The sequence below is a fragment of the Vidua chalybeata genome, chromosome 17, assembly GCF_026979565.1.
Source record: "Vidua chalybeata isolate OUT-0048 chromosome 17, bVidCha1 merged haplotype, whole genome shotgun sequence".
In the NCBI taxonomy this organism is placed as follows: domain Eukaryota; kingdom Metazoa; phylum Chordata; class Aves; order Passeriformes; family Viduidae; genus Vidua; species Vidua chalybeata.
The window spans coordinates 8,486,427-8,503,419 of record NC_071546.1 but is presented as its reverse complement, the minus strand read 5'-3'; the positions used below and the strand labels follow the sequence as shown (position 1 = coordinate 8,503,419).

The window sequence follows — 16,993 nt, the reverse complement described above, 5'->3', positions numbered from 1 at the left end:
AAATGAATTGCTAAAGAAAATCGTGAGGGCTGGTGGCCCGGTCACACAGCAGGAGGGAGCAGCCTGGCAGTCACAACTGCACACTGGAGCTGCTCCAAAGATTTGCACAAGTTGCAGTCAGAGGAAGGACCCTGCTTTATCTGCAGAGGTCCTGGGGAAGGGCCCCCCTGGGTGAGAGCTGTGTAGATCCCATTGTCATGAGCTGGATGGGTGAAAAGAGGAAAATCCAGAGTGCTGGACAGGGCAGGTTGAAAATGTGGGAGGCACACTGGGTCTGTCTGATCCCCCAGTGCAGAGGCAGAGGGATTCAGCTCAGAGATGCTGTTCACATGGGTGGGGGTCGGGGTGGAGTTTTCACTGCAGAAGTCACATTTGGGGCCTATTTTAAACACGTCCCCCACGTCGCCGAGTGCACGTCTCGAGGATTGAAATAGATGGCGGTTTGATCATTGTCTCTCCCAGGGAAATGATTTTTAATGAGGTTTTAAATAATAAAGTGGGATAATTTCCCTGGTTGGCAAGATCATGAAATTTTTATGCCTCCTTTCTCTCCCAAAGTTTTATCACCCTTTATTTTTAGTGATGTATAAGCCCCGCTTTTGAGGAAAAAAAAAAAAAAAAAAAAAAAAAGCAGAGAAACCACTGACACAGGGAAAGCCACTCCTGGGCAGGGAGCCTTAGGTAGGAAGCAGTCTGGGGGAAGTTTCACAGACAGCCCTTCCCCATCCCCTGGGGATGGGAGAACACCCCAGAGGGGCAGAGGGGATCCCCAGTGTTGGTGCAGGGTGCCAGTATTGGTGCACGATGCTGGTGCTGGGTGTAAGTACTGGGTGCAGGGTGCTGGTACTGGGAGCCAGTGCTGGGTACGTGATGCTGGTGCTGGGTGCCAATAGTGGGTGCGTGGTACTGGGACTGTACCAGCACTCGGTGCATGGTGCTGGTTATCAATAGTGAGAGCACGGTGCTTGTCCTGTGCGCCAATATTTGACACTGGGCGCTGGTGCAGGGTGCGAGTACCGGGTGCAGGGTGCTGGTACTGGGTCCCAGCGCTGGTTCTGTGATGCCGGTGCTGGGCACAGCAGTGGGTGCCTGGTGCTGGCGCAGGGGGCCGGGGCCGTGGGTGGTGCGGGTGGGTGTCTGTGCGCGCCGTGAGGAAGTGCCAGGGCTGCAATCGCTTTCGGAAGTGGCCGGCGGGGCCGGGCCGGAGCCTGCGCAGTGCCGCCGCCGCCGCTCGGCTCCCGCTGCCGCTCCCTCTCCCTCCGGTGCCCAGCCCGGCGGCAGCGCAGCGGCGGCGGCCGGGGGCGGCGGCGGCGGCGCGGATGCCCGGCCCGTGAGTACCCCGCGCCCCGGCCAGGGGCTGCCGCGGATGGGGGGGACGCGCGCCCATCGCCCCCTCCCTCGCCCGGTGCCCAGCCCAGCCTCGCTCCCCCGGCGGACCCCGCTTTGCCCACCCTCTCTTCCTCCCCCAGCCCCTCTGCACGCTCCCCCTGCATGGACGCCTGCCCCGGACATCCTCCCTCCTGCACGGCTCCCCCCACATGAGCCGAGCCCCGCGGAGGATGGAGAGCCCTGCCCGTGCCTGTCTGTCTATCCGTGCGTCCGTGTGTCCGGCTGCTGCCTGTCACCGACCCCATGTGCGAGCGCTGGGGCGGGGGGATGCTCCGTGGGGACCGGCTGGCGGGGCGGGGGGACCCCGAGCACCGAGCAGGGAGGGGGAACTCCCCGCCGCATCCCCCCAGGGGAGGGCAGGGCTCCTGCCAGGAGGAGGAGGAGGAGAAGGAGGAGGATGGAGAGGGGGAAGGAGGGGGGCACCCTCCAGCCGCAGGGCCGGCTGCACCGGGGTTTGCCCAGCCCGGGGCGGGGGTTGCAGGGAGGATCCCCCCTCCGGGGGCCTCCCCGGCTCTTCTGCACCCACAGGTGGGTGCCAGGGCGGCGCCGGAGCATCCGCGCAGCGGCTCGGCCGGGCAGAGCTCCCTGCCCGTGCAGCTCCCCGGGCACCGTGCGAAGGGTGCTGAGCCTCGCCAGGGCGGTGGGCAGCCCTGACCCGGCCCGCCGGGGCTCGGGGAGCACCGGGGCTCGGGAAGGTTGCCTGAGGTCAGGGCAGCCTCGAGCTCCGGTCGCCGCGGGGATCTCCAGCAGCGGCACGGCCAAGGGTTGGCTGAGGGACCTGCCTCGGTGGTGTCGAGGACGCGGCTGTCGCCCGAAGGGACGTGACATGCGTCGGTCGCCCAACACGAGCCCATCACGTGGGCGGCATCGCGGGATGCTGCCACTTGGCTCTGCGACTCCGTGGCCAAGGGATGGAGAGGGCCAGCGTGGCCACTGCACCGTGTGCAGGTCACCACGCCGTGCGCGGGTCACCGTGCCATGTGCGGGTCACCACGCCATGTGCGGGTCACCACGCCATGTGCGGGTCACCGTGCCATGTGCGGGTCACCACGCCTTGTGCGGGTCACCGTGCCATGTGCGGGTCACCACGCCATGTGTGGGTCACCGTGCCATGTGCAGGTCACCGTGCCATGTGTGGGCCGCTGCGCTGTGTGTGGGTCACGGTGCTGTGTGTGGGTCACAGTGGCATGTACAGGTCACTGTGCCATGTGAGGGTCACCGCACCATGTGCGGGTCATGGTGCCGTGTGCAGGTCAAGGTGCCACGTGCGGGTCACCGCATGTCCCCGGGCACCGAGAGGTTCCCTGGGAAGCTCCCTCTCCCTGTCGCTTCCATGAGGCTCCTCTGGCACGGATCCACGGCCTTATTTAAGAAACTAAACAAAACGTGTTAAGCGAGTGGGAGGGATTCCCCTGCTGCGAGGGGAGTTCGTTCCCCTCTGGATGCATCTCCATCCCCGTCGGTGGAGATGCTCATCCTGTGTCACGCTGGATGAGCGGAGCCGTGGCATTTGCTGGCCTGGTGCACGTCGTTTTCTTTGGGAGAACGGTCACCCCAGTGGGCACATATTTCAGAGTATCTCCCAAGGGAGAGCGCCACATCAGACTTCCCTACAAGGATTTTAGCTGCTCCGCGTCAGCCCTGCCCCACAAATGACTCAAGCCACTGATCAAAATACAGTCATGTTCTTCAGCAATTAAACAACCTCCACCTCACAGGACTGTAGTGGAGAAGCAGGAGTTTAGTGACACGAATATATCTCAGTCAGGGTGCAGGCACCTGTTTTGATATTATTATTTTAAAAAAAGAAGGAACTAAAGGCAGATAAATAATTCAAATGAAACCCAGAAAGAGTAAGGGAGAAAAATACCTTGGCAGGGTAGCTGGTTCTGAGTCTGCCCAGGTGCTGGAGCAGCCCATCTCGGCCATCTCCTGAAGTGCATCCTCTCCCATCTTGGCTGAGCTTCAGTTCTAGTCTTTGCTTTTAGGCTGGACCTGGCTTTCAGCTGGGCTGATGCGAAGTGAGTGGGTGAGCTCAGTGCTCAGAGCTCTTCCCTGTGAGCAACAGGTCAGGAGTAGCAAAGCAGCCGCTGTGTCACTCCTCAAGCTCTGCATGAGCTTGAGCTGCTGGGGCTTTTCCTCTTTTTTTTTCCCCCAAATTTTTATCCTCTGGATAAAAGAATTTTGGAAAGCTCAGGAGGAGGTAAGAGCCACTCTGCCTTTCCCCCCCAACTCCTCCTGCTCCTTGGATCAGTTTTGTGCACCAACCCCTGGCCATGCCTGAGCACCCCAAAAAAGAACAGGCAGGGCACAGCAAGGCCAGCAGGCATCCCCACTGCCATGCCAAACTCAGGGCTCAGCAATGTGGGCTCTTGCCTGGAATAACAGCAGGTTCTGAGTGATCTGGTGCCCACGGCCTTCGCCCAAGACTTCCTATTGCTCAGTTCCTTATTCATCTGCACATCCCTCTCTGCATTTCCATTACAGAAGCTGTTCAGAGAGGGGGGGGATTTAAATCCAGCTGGTTTTATACATTATTTCATGGTTGTCACTTATTTTGGGGAGAAGAAAAGATCCTGGACCTTATCAGCAATTTTTTTTTGCATCCCCCCCCATGTGTTACAATCTGGATTTCACCTGTGGGGAGGACAGGATAGGGAAGTGTCCGACATTTTCCATGGTGTGAGAGGGGAAGGAGCTGAACTCGCAGGGACTCCAAACACCCTGTCACAGACTGGGAAGCTGCTCTGTGGTGTCATCACTGCCCCAGCTCTGGCAGCTCAGGGAACGGGCATCCAGCCCCAGGCATCTCCCTATTCACTGCCCATCCTGCACCAGCACCACTTGAGCCTCCTCCAGCTCATTCCCATCACTGCTGGGCTCAGCCAGCCCATTTCCTTTCCCAGCTGCCACTCCATGGTTTGCCCCGTGCAGCACAGGGAGGGTGACCTGCAGAAAATCCTGAATCCTCACTGCCGTGGCCATCTGATGGCTGTGATGGTGACTCTGGTAACACCACTGGCCAGCTCTCCCCTCTGCTCCCACGGGTTTCAGGACATCCAGAACTTCTCACAGGGATCAAACAACTTAAATCCAGCTGTGCATGCTCTGCAGGAGCCGTTGGCTGTGCTGGTTCACAAGCCCTGGGGTGAGTTCCCTGTGCAGCTACCCAGCCTTCCTCAGGACCTGGGGCACAGGAGCTGGTGGCTCTGGGGTAAAACTAGTGAAGGCAGAATCCTGGCTCCATCCAGATCCCAAGGACCATGTAAAACAAGGCAGCAACCCCAGAGTTTTGATCAACCTTTCACCCTTCTGCAAAAGCGCTCCCTGGGAGCATGGAGAATTATTTTATTTCTGTTATTTTTGGCTGGAAATCCACTGGGTTCCTTTTTCAGAGTGGACCAGTAACAGAAACCTCCTGCCTGTGATTTTTCCCCTCCCCAGACACTGTGCAGGGCATGGAGGGTGATGCCTCAGCCCATCCCATCATCTCCTCTGGGTCCATGGGACCTCAGTCATTCTGGGTGAGTGTACCAGGAGACACAGGGAGTGCTCTGCCACTCACCCATCCTGCAAAACCTCCTGCCCTTGGCCATTTCGTGAGAGCAAAATTTAACCAGAAGAAGGGTGGAGCAGCAATGAAAACAACAACAAAGTTCTTTGGGGTTCAGCTTCACCATTCATCTTAGACATGGAAAAAAGGGGGTTTCCTGACAGCAGGAAAATGTATGGTCGAGTTTTAGAACAAGCCGCCCTTCCAGTTCTCCCACCACTTGGAACCAGCCTCAGTTGACCTTTTGAGGGCTCTTTGCTCCAGCTGTGGAGACACGCTGGGCTTGGGGGCACAGGTTTACCACACTCCACACTCACTTGTCAGCACTTGCCCACTCTGGAGGCAGAAATGCTGCAAAGCCTCCAGGGCAACAACGGGATGGGCACGGAGCGGAGCTCGTGGCATTCCTGTGCACAGTTGTGGCTCTGGGTGCAGGGGACAGGCTGTGGCTGCACTGACAGCCCACCCCCAGTGCTGGAAGCACTGCTGGTTCAGCCTAAAGGGGCTCAGCAAAAGGGTTTGGGGCAAGGGTTTGGGTTTTCCAGTTGCTCCCCGTCCTGCAGGTTTGAACCCAAGCAGGGCTGTAGCTTCCTCGACAGAAGGCGAATGCCCAAGCAGCGTTCCAGGGCAAAGGGCAGGGGAAGAACAAACAGGTACATATTGGCATTAGTAGGCAGAAAGCTTCAAGGTAGACTGGAAAAAACCCAACAAAAACCAGGGGAAGATGCTGCCTGAGAGCTTGGTGTGGGTTTCACCAGGAAGAGAGAGCTGGCAAAGCAGATTTGGGGCCGCAGAAATGTATTGCTGTGACAGTAGCTCATGTCCTCTGATGGGACCTGCACCCTGCAGCATCCTAGGGGCTCAGCAAAGGGTGTCACCATGACCTGTCAAATCAGGGTCTCACTGAGGGCCCCTGCAAGGCCCACCCCCACCATCTGAGCCAGAATGCCTGCAATGGGCACCCACCATGGCCAGGGTCCTGCACCCCGGCTGTGCTGTGTCTGGCAGCAGGGGCATGCAGCAGCTGCTCTGCCAGACAGTGTCCCAGGGCCACCTCTGTGGCATGGGGCCACACAGGGTGACAGTGCTTCCTTCCTCCCCACACTGCCAGCTCCTCCCTGGGGTGATGGAGCTGAACCCTGCCATCAATCTTCCCCTTTGGCTGGGCTTTAAATCACCAGGGCAGCTGGATTAAGAGGACACAAAATGCTCACCCTGATCCCTTCTGGTGGGTTGTGACAGAGCCTCACTGATGTCCTGGCACCATGACCATACCACAGGGGTCACCTGTGACCCTTGGGATTCTCCAGAACTCGGGAGGGCATTGGGTCACCAGATGCCCCTTTCCCTGGATGTTTGCCTGCAGGATGAGTCCTGGGGGCTCATTCCCAGTCCCTCTGTTTCAATGCAGGACCAAAGTCTGATGTGGGAGGAAGTTTTGCTGGTAGAAGTGACAGCCCGGCTCTGAAAGCTGTAGTCAAGGGACTGGTGCTGGGGACATGTCCCAACCCTGGTACATGTCCCCACCAGCACAAAGTGACATCTGCCTGAAGCCAGGCCTCCAAAGGCATCTGTCAGGGCTGGCAGCGCGCAGGCAGCAGCACCCACAGCTGAATAAACCATGGTGGGCACACGCCCCTGGGTGCAGCATTTGGGACGTGCTCCCCTTGTCCCCAGCTGTCCCCAGCTGCTGGTGTGGCCCTGGCCTGGCTGGTCCCACCGCTGGTTGAGCCAGGCTCAGCCCTGCCCTGACCACATCAATGCCACCTGGGGCCACGCTTTGAGCGGGAAGTGTGGCTGGAGAGCAGGGCCAGACCTGTCCTCAGCGTGGTCACACTCACCTCCTGCCCGTGCCAGCACAGGCTCCCAAACCTCCTCCTGCACCTCCTGGTGCCTCCCATGCAGGGCTCTGCATGCAGCCAGTGGGGTTTGGTCTTGTACTGGGGCTGAGGGAAAAATCATCCCTCAGTTGTGTTGGGAGCTCTCAGGGCTGTGCTAAGCCAGCCCTTTGATCCAGCTTTGCCCTGTGATGCAGAGTTCTTCCTTTTCATCCCAGTCCTGCCTTGGTTCTCTGTCTGGTTCCTCATTTCCTTGAAAGATGCCACTCTTCATCCCTCAGATTACCACTGTCCTGTGGTCCCAGGGGCCTGGCAGCTTGCTATGAACGAGGAGCACCCCACCACCCGCCCAGCTCAGCTCTTACCCTGGCCATGCCGGTGCTATATCCCTCCCTTTCCTCTGATCTTCCCTCCCATCAACCACCAGGCTCCTCCATCCGTTTAGCCCCCGCTGAGTATTGATCACTGATCTGTCTGCTCCTTTCCCACCGATCATTACCCAAGGCGGAACAGGCGCCTGCCCTAACACCACAATACCTCTAGTACTAGAAACATCATTGTCAGGGCTTGCCTTACTAAATCCCCCAGCTGATTGGCATGGGGCTATTTTTATGTTATAAAATATTTAACTCTGTTTCAGTGCAAAAGCTGGGGTCAGGGGGGTGGGTGCTGGCAGCGCTGTGCCTGTCGTGCTGCCCAGCGGTGCCAGGACAGAGCCATGGGTCTGTCCTCTTGGAGGATGCTCAAGCAGAAATACACTGGGAGAAGAGGATATAGCTGGTGTGGAGAAGGACCCCAGCATCATCCTCATCTTGGCAGGAGAGGGGCTGTCAGCTCTCGTGGTGTTAAGGACTGGGGAGGCATTCAGAAAGGCAGGATTTGCCTTTCCAGCCTCTGGGAACGGCAGAGAAATCACGGCAGGGCAGAGGTTGTCCCCAAAGGTACCCACTGGCCACCGCTGCCTCAGCCACATGTGTGGGCACATCTGCAGCGTTATCAGTGCTGTGGACTCTTTATCAGTGCCGTGGGCTCGCAGGGCAGCGAGGACACGGCAGGGTGCAGCCACATGGGCATAACCACGCCCTCATCCCAGCAGAGCCCACCCAGCCACTGCCAGGGATCACTGGCACCTCTGTGCTGGTAGGATCGGGGTCAGCCCAGCCCCATCCCGCAGAGCCCAGGGGCTCAAGCCCTCAACCTCTTTAATCTTTTTCTAAAAGATTGCTAAGGGGGCTGGATTGAAAACCGAGTCTAAAAATAACTCCTAAAACTTCCTGTGCTGCTGGCAGGTGGCTGGGACAGGCTGCGGGGGCGGGAGGCAGCTGTGGGGCTCGGCGGCGCTGCCTCGGCTGTTACCGTGGGGTAACCCCGGCAGAGGGGTCCCGGGCGGTGCCAGCCCCCTGCCGCCCACCCCAGCTGCCTGCTGGGCTGCCTCGTCTCTGGTTGCACTCAGTGGCTGGTTCCAGCCAAATTTGGCAGAGATCAGAGGTGCTGGGACCTCCTGGGAAAATGCCAGGGAGGGGGTGGGGAAGCTGCAGGCTGTGCTGAGCCTTATTAGACACTGGAGAATCCAGCGGCACGCGGGCAGCCAGGGCTGCCAAGCTCTCCTTGTGCTGATCCAGCGTGGCTGGTCTAGCAGGTGATGGGTGTTTGCAGCTCCTCCAAGGCATGGAGAGGGCTCAGATCCGGTGCTGCTCCTGGCTGAGGCATCACTGGGCTATGACAGGGACTTGGACAGGGACGGTGTCTCTGTTGTCACTGGGGGTTTGTTTGTTGTCCCCACCCAAATGATCCCTGCAGGGTTCTGTGATGAGCAGTAAAGCTGCTGTCCTGGTTTTGACCCATAAAATACGAAGGGAAGGTCTTTTCCTGGGGTGGAGAGTGGCAAGAGGTGGCCAGAGAACAAAAATACTCTCGGTGCCTGTGAGCTGGGGGTGCCGGAGGCCGTGGGAGCGTGGCTGCATCCTGACAGCCCCAGCTCTCGCCCTGCCTTGTAGCAGCAAAGGGAATCCTGGAAAACCATCTGGGGAATAAATGAGGTTCAGGTGCCCAGAGAAGCAGAGCCCGGCTGAGCCCCTGGAGCGCCAGGGGGTGACGGCAGAGGACGGAGCTGCTGAGGCCGGTGGTGGCTTTTGGGTGACGGGAAGGTTTCCATCCGGGTGGAGTGGCGCTGGGGACAGCAGCAGCACAACTGCGCTGGGTTTTGGGTGCCGGGTGTGCGGGCTCGGGAGGAGAGGAGATGATAACTCGGGTCCCGGGGAAGGCGAGGGAAGCGGCGGCGCTGAGCCGGGCGCTGGGATGAGCTGATAACAGGCACGTGGTGCTGCCCCAGGGGAGCGGGGCTGGGTGCCAACATCCCTCCTCCCTTTCTCCCCTCGCTGCCCTTTTTCACCTGCGGTGAGACCGTGCCACTGAGGGGCAGCCGCCAGCAGAGACCACAAGCGGTGTTGGTCGCTTGTGGGCTGGAGTCTTCTCTGCCCACAGCAGTGCCGAGGGTGAATTTAATAAAAAAAACGGAGGTTGGCAGCTGATTTCCCTCTCTTTCTCTCTCTCTTCTGTTTCTTTTTTTTTTTTTTTTTTCCTGAAGAGGAAAAAAAAAAAAAAAACAACTTTGTTTGTGAGTCACTCTTGGCCGAGGGAGCAGGGCTGCGCTCTGTGCATCAGGCTGCCGCATCCCACCTCGCACGGACGATGCTGCCGGGAGGCACCGCCGGCGGCTCTGACTCAGCCCACCCTCAGCACAGCCCCTTTCCCGCACTGCCCACCTCGCTGCCGGTGTCTGTGCCCTGCGGGCAGTGCTGGAAGCCCGGGGACATCGGAAGCACAGTGTGGCAGAAAGCACTGTCGCTTTGAAGTGGCCTCGGCTGGTCACCGAGGACCTCGGTGCACCCTGCACGCACCGTGGGGACACATCCTGTCTGTCACTCTCGGCAGAGCCACTTCCTCGGCCACGGGGTTGTTCCAGCACCAGCGTGCCCGGGCTATTTCCGAGAAGCTGCCATCAGTGCCAGTCCTGGCTGGGGAGCCCCATCTCGGTAGCCTTCGTGCTGTCGGATCCAGCCCTCCTGGGAGGCAGGAGGCTGACCTGGCTCAGCCCCTCGATGGGGCAGCTGGCCCCATGATGGAGCAGCAAGGAGAGCGTCTGGGCCGGGCTGGGGCTTTCCCAAAAAAGGCCTGAACTCTTCAGTTGAGTTTGCCACTTCCCTTACCACTCCCTTTCCTGTGAGAGGATGTGTTCAGCCGCTTTTCTTTTCTCTTTCTCTCTTCTTTTCTCCCCCACCTCCCTGCCCGCAGACCGGCGGTCCTGGCGATGCCGCGCACCCCCTGAGCCAGCCGGGGTCACCCTGGCTGGTGCCATGGCCAGGCTGCAGGTATGGACACAGCACAAGAGCTGCTCCCACAGCCCCCAGTCCTCCCAGCACCCACGGCACAGGGTCAGTGGGCACATCAGGGGGCAGCACAGGTTGTGCTGGGAGTACCCCTGCACTGAGGTGGGTGCTGATTTGTGCCCCGTGCTGCAGAACGGGGGGAGGTTGCTTTGCCCAGGGTGAGCAGGGCAAAAGGAACTTCATCTGCAGGTGTATGGGATGGGGCCAACATCTCAGCAAGGCCTGCTAGAAGGGGAGATCCCCCTTTGAAAGTGATTTTGGGGAGAGCTTGTCTTGTCCGGTTGCATGGAGGGTCCCCACTCCATTTGGCAAGAGGACAGTGTGGTGCCAGACATCATGGGGACATCACAGGCGTGTGATGCCACCTGGCACAGCCCAGGGACACCTGGCACATGGGGACTCCCAGACTCATAGGGGCCTTAGGGAGCTCAGGGAGGGTGGCTTCTGGGGCTCTCTTCTCTCTGTGGGGAAATGTCCCCTTTTTGTCATCCTTCCTCTTTCTGCAGCCTCAAGCGCACGCCCTCGCCTTCCCTCTGGCACTTCCCTATCTGCCAGCCCCAGCAGCCCCATGGGGAGGCCTGGCACTGGGGCAGCTGGTGACAGCCCCACGGCACCCAGCCCCTGCCAGCGTGGGGAGGTGGGGGTGGCAGGGGCATTAAAGGGTGCTGGAAATCATTCCTGCAAATCCAGACCATGATGGCAGTGCCTTTCGGTGTCCATCAGAGTGTGCTGGCGTTGCCTTTTGGTGCCAATCCAGAAATGCTGGCATTGGCTTTTGGTGCCAACCCAGATGTGCTGGCATTGCCTTTTGGTGCCAGCAAGGATCACACCAGCATCACCTCTTGGTGCCATCAGACAAGGTCCCTGTGGTCCCTGTGCAGGCCCACAGTTCCTTTCTCCCTGTTCCCCATGGCACAGCACACTCCTCCAGAATGGCCCTGGGTGTGTCCCACATCACCCAGGGTGGGCAGCGACCTGATCCTGCTCCTGGCCAGGTGCTGAGCGCACCCTCTGGCATGGGAAGGGGATGCTTCTGCCAGGGGATGCCACTCCCTCCTGCTGTGTTGGCTCAGCCACTTGCAGGTCAGCTCTGGCCAACGAGCAAAGCGAAGTACCTGGATGTCCCCGCAGAGCAAAGCCACACACTGTCCCCACATCCCAGTCCCTCAGTCACTCCCAGTCCAACCGTTCCATGGCCCAGGGCTGTGGCAGAGCCAGGCTGAGCTGGGAGGGAGCTGGGTTTTCCCAGTGTTCAGGTTGTCCTGCTCACCCCGTTCCCACAGCCTCGCCCCCAGTTCCCGTTGGTGCCGCAGCCCCCGGCAGTGCTGGGTGCCATGGGATGAGCAATGGGAAGAAGGGTGCTGGGAGTGGAAGGTGGTTTGGGCCAGGGGAGGCAAAGGAAAGGGAAAAAGTGGGGGGTTAAGTGGACCCAAAGGCAGCACGATGCGAGAGGGAGCAGAGCTGCTGCTGAACCGGGTGACAAGGTCACAGCCATCCTGCCAGCACTTGGGGCTATAAATAGGGACAATTGGGAGTGAAACACAGACTCTCTCCTTTTTCGTTCCTGTGGGAGCACTGGGACTGTGGGAGGGTTTGTGAGGGCCCAGGAAAGCACTGCTGGGTGATGGCTGTGCTGGAAAGAGGGTGGGGCTCTACCCCCAGGGTTCATGGAGGCCTCTGGGGACAGCTGTGTCCCCAGCTGCATCCCACAGCCTTGCTCTGTCCCCTTGCTGAGTAACAGCAAAACTCAGACCTGAGACGCTGAGGCCTGGGGCTGCTCAAGGTGGGGATGCTGAGGCTGAGATGTCCAGGGGCTCTCCCTGCCTGCTGCCTCTGCTCCCATTCCTTCCTTCTGGCAGGGGAAGGACCAGGATTGCTGCCCATCACCCTTGGCAAGGCACAGGGGTAGAGCCAGCTGTGGCTTGACATAACCACTGCCCATGCTGAGCCCAGCATCTCTCCTACCCAGGAGCATCCCTGCTCCAGGCTGAGCCAGTGGTGTTGGCAAGGACAGGCAGGTGGCATGGGACAAGGTTTGTGAAAACTCACCACCACCACCATTTCCTTCCACTCACGTGATGCCGTGGAGCAGCTCCGACTTCCCCATGCCATGCCTGAAGACACCAGGGATTTCAGCCACACTTCCTCGTGGCACAGGGCATGGCCAGGGTGTGTAGGGCCAGCATTGAGCCCCTCATCCTGCCAAGCCCCACTGCTGCCTGCAGTGAGCCCCACAGCGTCCCCAAAGTGTGGGATGGGATCCCAGGCAAAGCAGGGGGCTGGCAGAGCATGTCCCAGTGCATATCCTCTTCTACTTTCCTTCTCACTTCCTTTTCTTGCACTTTCTGCCTGCTGCCCTGCCCTCGCTTGCACCTGCCCAGGGCTTTCCCCAGCACTAAGCAGCCCCCGGAGCCGCTCGAAGCCGGGGATTCTGTGCAGTAACATGGTGCCACTCCTCTCCCTCCCCACAGGCTCCATCCAGGAGGTGGCAGGGACATTAGCCAGGGGGTCTCACAGCTCACCCGCGGGCTGGGAGGGGCTGAGAGCGACAGAACAGCCCCTGAAGCACGACCCAACGCCGTCCACCGTGTATGAGGCTGGGACACAGGTGAGGAGTGACCAGCCGGGGGCCAGGGTGGCAAGCAGGAGCCAAAACTAAATTACAGCAAGTCACTGCACGGGGGCTGCTCCTCTATCTCTGTGTGCTTGCACAAGATGGGGTTTGATCACTGGCAGCTCCCTGACCCTCTCCACCCTCCTGCCTTCCAGTACGCAGGACCCGCGTCCGCAGAGTCACTCCTTCCGATGTCCCGGCATGAGACTTCTCCGACAACGGTGCAACCCGCCAGCAACCACCGCCCCAACGCCTGCTGCTTCTGCTGGTGCTGCTGCTGCAGCTGCTCCTGGTACGTCCCACTGCCCAGCTGGCCCTGGCTCCTGCAGGCTCAGTGAGCATCACCCAGCCACCTTGTCACCCCGTAGGCAGGGCAGGTCATAGAGTTCTGGGTGCACTGTGGCTGCTGCTCCTGAGCCCAATCTCTTGGAATACACAGAGCAGAAAGCAGCAGTGGGACTCCCCAGTGCTGCCCTGATGGTCTCCAGGGAAGGATGGCCCCAGTCCATATGAGCCCTCCGGGAAGCTCTGCCTTGGAGCAGTGGGCACAGAGTCCAGCCCTGCCCTCCCAACGCTGCCCAAAGCCAAGGATGGAACCAGCTGCTTGCCTCCATCTGCATCTCCTGTCCTTACTGAGGATCTCCAGCTCCTTATTCTCTGGATAGCCCAGATTTTGGAGAGCCCATCTGCTCTTCCTCCTCAGCGTCTGCTTATTCAGAGATTGCTGATGACTCCAGCTTTGCAGCAGCTTTGGTCTTTACAGCCACCAAGAGCTTGGAGGAGTAAAAAACCCTGGAGCTGAGCCCCATGCATCTCCCTGCTAGACACTGCCCTAGGCTTGGTGGCATGTGCTGTGTCTCTCCTTCATCTCTGCAAGAGCCTGAGAGCAGAGATGGAGCAGAAATCCCAGAGATGGGACAACTGTCCCTCCTGTATCCTGTTCCTGGAGCAAGCAGTGCTGGTTGCTGAGTGGGGCTCAGGCATGGCAGGCAGTGAGCCCTGGGGGTGGCACAGGCAGGGACATGCCCACAGCTTCACCCAGCCCAGCTGCCCACGCTGGGGCAGAGGTTTGCACAGCCAGTCCTGTGCGAGCAGTGAGGGACGGTGTCGCAAGCAGGAAGGGCTGCGGTCACTGCTGGGCACCGGAATTCACGGGCCCAGGGGAAGTTGGCTGATGGCTGCTCTCCACTTGTGCCACCAGCACCCCCAGGGACAAGGGGACACAGGGACAGGGAACACCACATCCCCAAGCCCCAGCACTTTTATCCCACTGTCTGCCTCCAGGCCAGACCGGTGCTGGCACATCACCAATAAACACTTGTTTATTTCTTGGTGATTATTCATGACACAACAGCTCACAATTGTTGTGAACACATCAGCTTCGCCTTGGGCTGATCCAGCACTGACCTCTGCCGGCTGCTGTGACCACTCCGGCTCAGCTCAGTCCTGGCACATGGCCCTGGCACACAGCCCGAGTGGTGGAGCAGCCCCTGAGCACAGGGACACGCTCACATGGTGACAGTAAAACTGCATGAGGGAACCAGGGCACCACCAGGGCAGTGGGTGAGAGGAAGGCATGGGTGGGGGGTGCTGGTGCCCATGGAGGAGATTCAGTGGTCAGGGGTCAAGGGGGGTCTGCGTGTGTCCCCAGTGCCCCTGACTACCTTTCTGTCTCCCTGTTAGGAACGAGGACCGAGAGCGAGCATGGAGGGCATCCCGGGAGACCAAACTGGAGAGCATCCCAAACTGTGAAGCGTGGTGAGTGGAGGGGCAGTGCAGTGGGCTGGGGGGGGACAAGCACAGCATGGCACTGTGCCCTCTGCCACTCTCCGTGGCAGACAGGACTATGTTGTGCCCTTGGAGTACACAGCAGGCAGAGGATCAGGACACCAGGGCTCAGGGGTTCCTGGTGTCCAACCAGCAGCTCATCCCCAGTTCTCACCAAGAAACAGGGAATCTGGAGCCACAGGCTGAATCCTACTGTGATTCTGCTCTCAGGCCCATTGCAAAGGGAAACTGAGGCATGGAAGAATCTCAGCAGATTTCGGACCTCATTCTGCCATTTAAACCCACTGCCAAGAGCATCTTGCAGCCACAGGGAGAGGAGGGGACAGGCCATTCCCGGGAGTTTCAGCACTGAAGTGGAAGCAGCAGCAGTGTCCACTCAGGGAGGAGTGGGATGGGCCAGCTCCCCACTCCAGGAATGCTTGGCACCAAGCACTGACAAGTGTGACACACCCAGCCATGGGGGCTCTGTGCAGTGCCTGGAACAGCTGTGTTAGGGTTAGATGTGCTAATTAGCCATGGATAATGAGTGTACCTGGCCTGCTTGAGCAGGTACTGAGCATTTGCTGGGAAACAGCCTCCCTCCCTCCTCCTCCTCCTCCTCCATCCCCACCCCCTTCTCTCCTCTCCCAGCTGAGAGGGGTGATGGACCCATGTGTGTCTCTCTTGGCTCAGAGCTGCCTCTCCACCAAAGGGCTTTTCCTCCTGTTGGGATTTGTGCAGAGCCAGCACCAAAATACATCCCAGTTTGGGAAATCCAGCCCAAAGCAAGGCCATGCTCCAGCCTGGCTGAGCAGAGCCAGGACAGACCCCAGGAGTGACCTCTGAAAGCTCCGCACCACCAGAACCTGAGCAGGAACAGCCTCGTCATGAGCATGGGGGACACAGTCGGGCACAGTTCCTCTGGGATGGGACCAGGGATGAGCAGGAGGGACACGGTGGGATCCCTGGCTGGCTGTAACACCATCCCCTTGCCTTTCCATGGACCTGTCAGTGCCAAACCCACGCCAGAGGAGGTGCAGGGCTGGGCACAGTCCTTCGACAAGCTGATGAAAAGCCCGGCGGGGCGCAACGTCTTCCGGGAGTTTTTGCGGACTGAGTACAGTGAGGAGAACATGCTCTTCTGGCTGGCATGTGAGGAGCTCAAAACCGAGTGCAACAAGCACACCATCGACGAGAAGGCCAGGATGATCTACGAGGACTACATCTCCATTCTCTCTCCCAAGGAGGTAGGAGGCAGAGCCTTTGAGGGGAGGGCTCAGGCTAAAATGGGGAGGGCTCTTAGGGAGAGAGCTCACTTCCAACTGCTGCCAGAGCCCTATGACAGTTTGGGGATGAGTTTGGCAGGGTAACGGCGGTGGGAAGGGGATATCCAGCCCCCCAAAACCCCCGGGACGCTGCTGGCAGTGGGACCGCGGGCCGGGTTGTGCTGCGGGGCCAAGACCTCACGAGGGCACCAGCGGACCGAGAAAATGCTGCACCCCGACCTGCAGCATCCCCGGAGTGGGGGTACCTAGGGCGGGACCATCCGAACCCACCTCCCTGTGCCCAGCTGGGGTACCCAGAGAGAGCCCCACTCCTCCCTACAACCCTCCCCAACCACCAGGGCATCCAGTGCTGGGATGAAGCACACTGTTGCCTCTCCACATCTGCTGCTGCATTGTTACCCAATTTCCCTTGAGAGGGGGTGCGGGAATGGGTGCTGGGCCGGGGGCTTGTCCTTGGGTGTCCCCCAGCCCCCACTTGCTCTCCGTGCCCCCAGGTGAGCCTGGACTCGCGGGTGCGGGAGGTCATCAACCGGAAGATGCAGGAGCCGTCCTCGCACACCTTCGACGACGCGCAGCTCCAGATCTACACGCTGATGCACAGAGACTCCTATCCCCGCTTCCTGAACTCTGCCATTTACAAATCGCTGCTCCAGACCATCTCCCACTCCTCCTCGGAGTCCTAAGGGCACCCACTAGCCGTGGGGACACCAGTGGGGACATAGTGGTCAGGGGCAGTCAGTGCCTCCTCCCCTCTGCTGCCCACCTTGCTAGACCTCACCAAGTTTTTAGCTTTTTACCTATGAACTGTCACCCCGGTGTCTGGGCCACACTCCAGGACTGTCCCCAGGACACAGCCTGGGCCAGTTCATACTACTGATTCTCTGCCCCATCCCCAGCACTGGCCAGAGGGAGCTGGGGGAGCACAGGACAGCGCCCGGGCCCGGCTCCCCCCACACCCTGTTTGGAAGAGGTCACTTTATCCCATCTCCACCACACCTGGGGACACGGCACGTCCCCGTTTGCCACCTGAGACCCAGTTGGGGACTGGGTTGGGGGTTTTTTGAGGTGGGGGGGATGTCAACTGTTGTTGGTTTGGGTTTTTGGTTTTTTTTTTTTTAATTTTAAATGCTCTTTTGGTTGGCTTTTACTGGGGGACT

At 59.5% G+C, this 16,993-nt stretch overlaps 1 protein-coding gene across 2 annotated transcripts; it reads left to right on the top strand.

Annotated features, from left to right (window-relative positions):
• The first annotated feature begins 1,236 nt into the window (after positions 1-1,236).
• Positions 1,237-16,609, top strand: RGS19 (regulator of G protein signaling 19). Of its 2 annotated transcripts, XM_053958393.1 has the most exons (7): positions 1,316-1,330; positions 10,075-10,151; positions 12,641-12,777; positions 12,939-13,075; positions 14,467-14,541; positions 15,563-15,797; positions 16,331-16,609. In XM_053958393.1, exons 4-7 carry the CDS (start codon positions 12,975-12,977, stop codon positions 16,517-16,519), a joined length of 600 nt encoding a protein of 199 aa, XP_053814368.1. In that variant the 5' UTR covers positions 1,316-1,330; positions 10,075-10,151; positions 12,641-12,777; positions 12,939-12,974; the 3' UTR covers positions 16,520-16,609. The 2 variants fall into 2 exon arrangements, with proteins under 2 accessions (XP_053814369.1, XP_053814368.1); XM_053958394.1 differs by lacking the exon at positions 10,075-10,151 and having other exon boundaries at positions 1,237-1,330.
• Positions 16,610-16,993: the final 384 nt, after the last annotated feature.

Coding starts and splice junctions, on each gene's coding strand:
- RGS19 (XM_053958394.1), top strand. CDS start 12,975: ATGTCCCGGCATGAGACTTCTCCGACAACGGTGCAACCCGCCAGCAAC. Junction 13,076..14,466: donor TGCTGCTGCAGCTGCTCCTG/GTACGTCCCACT, acceptor TCTCCCTGTTAG/GAACGAGGACCGAGAGCGAG. Junction 15,798..16,330: donor CCATTCTCTCTCCCAAGGAG/GTAGGAGGCAGA, acceptor CCGTGCCCCCAG/GTGAGCCTGGACTCGCGGGT.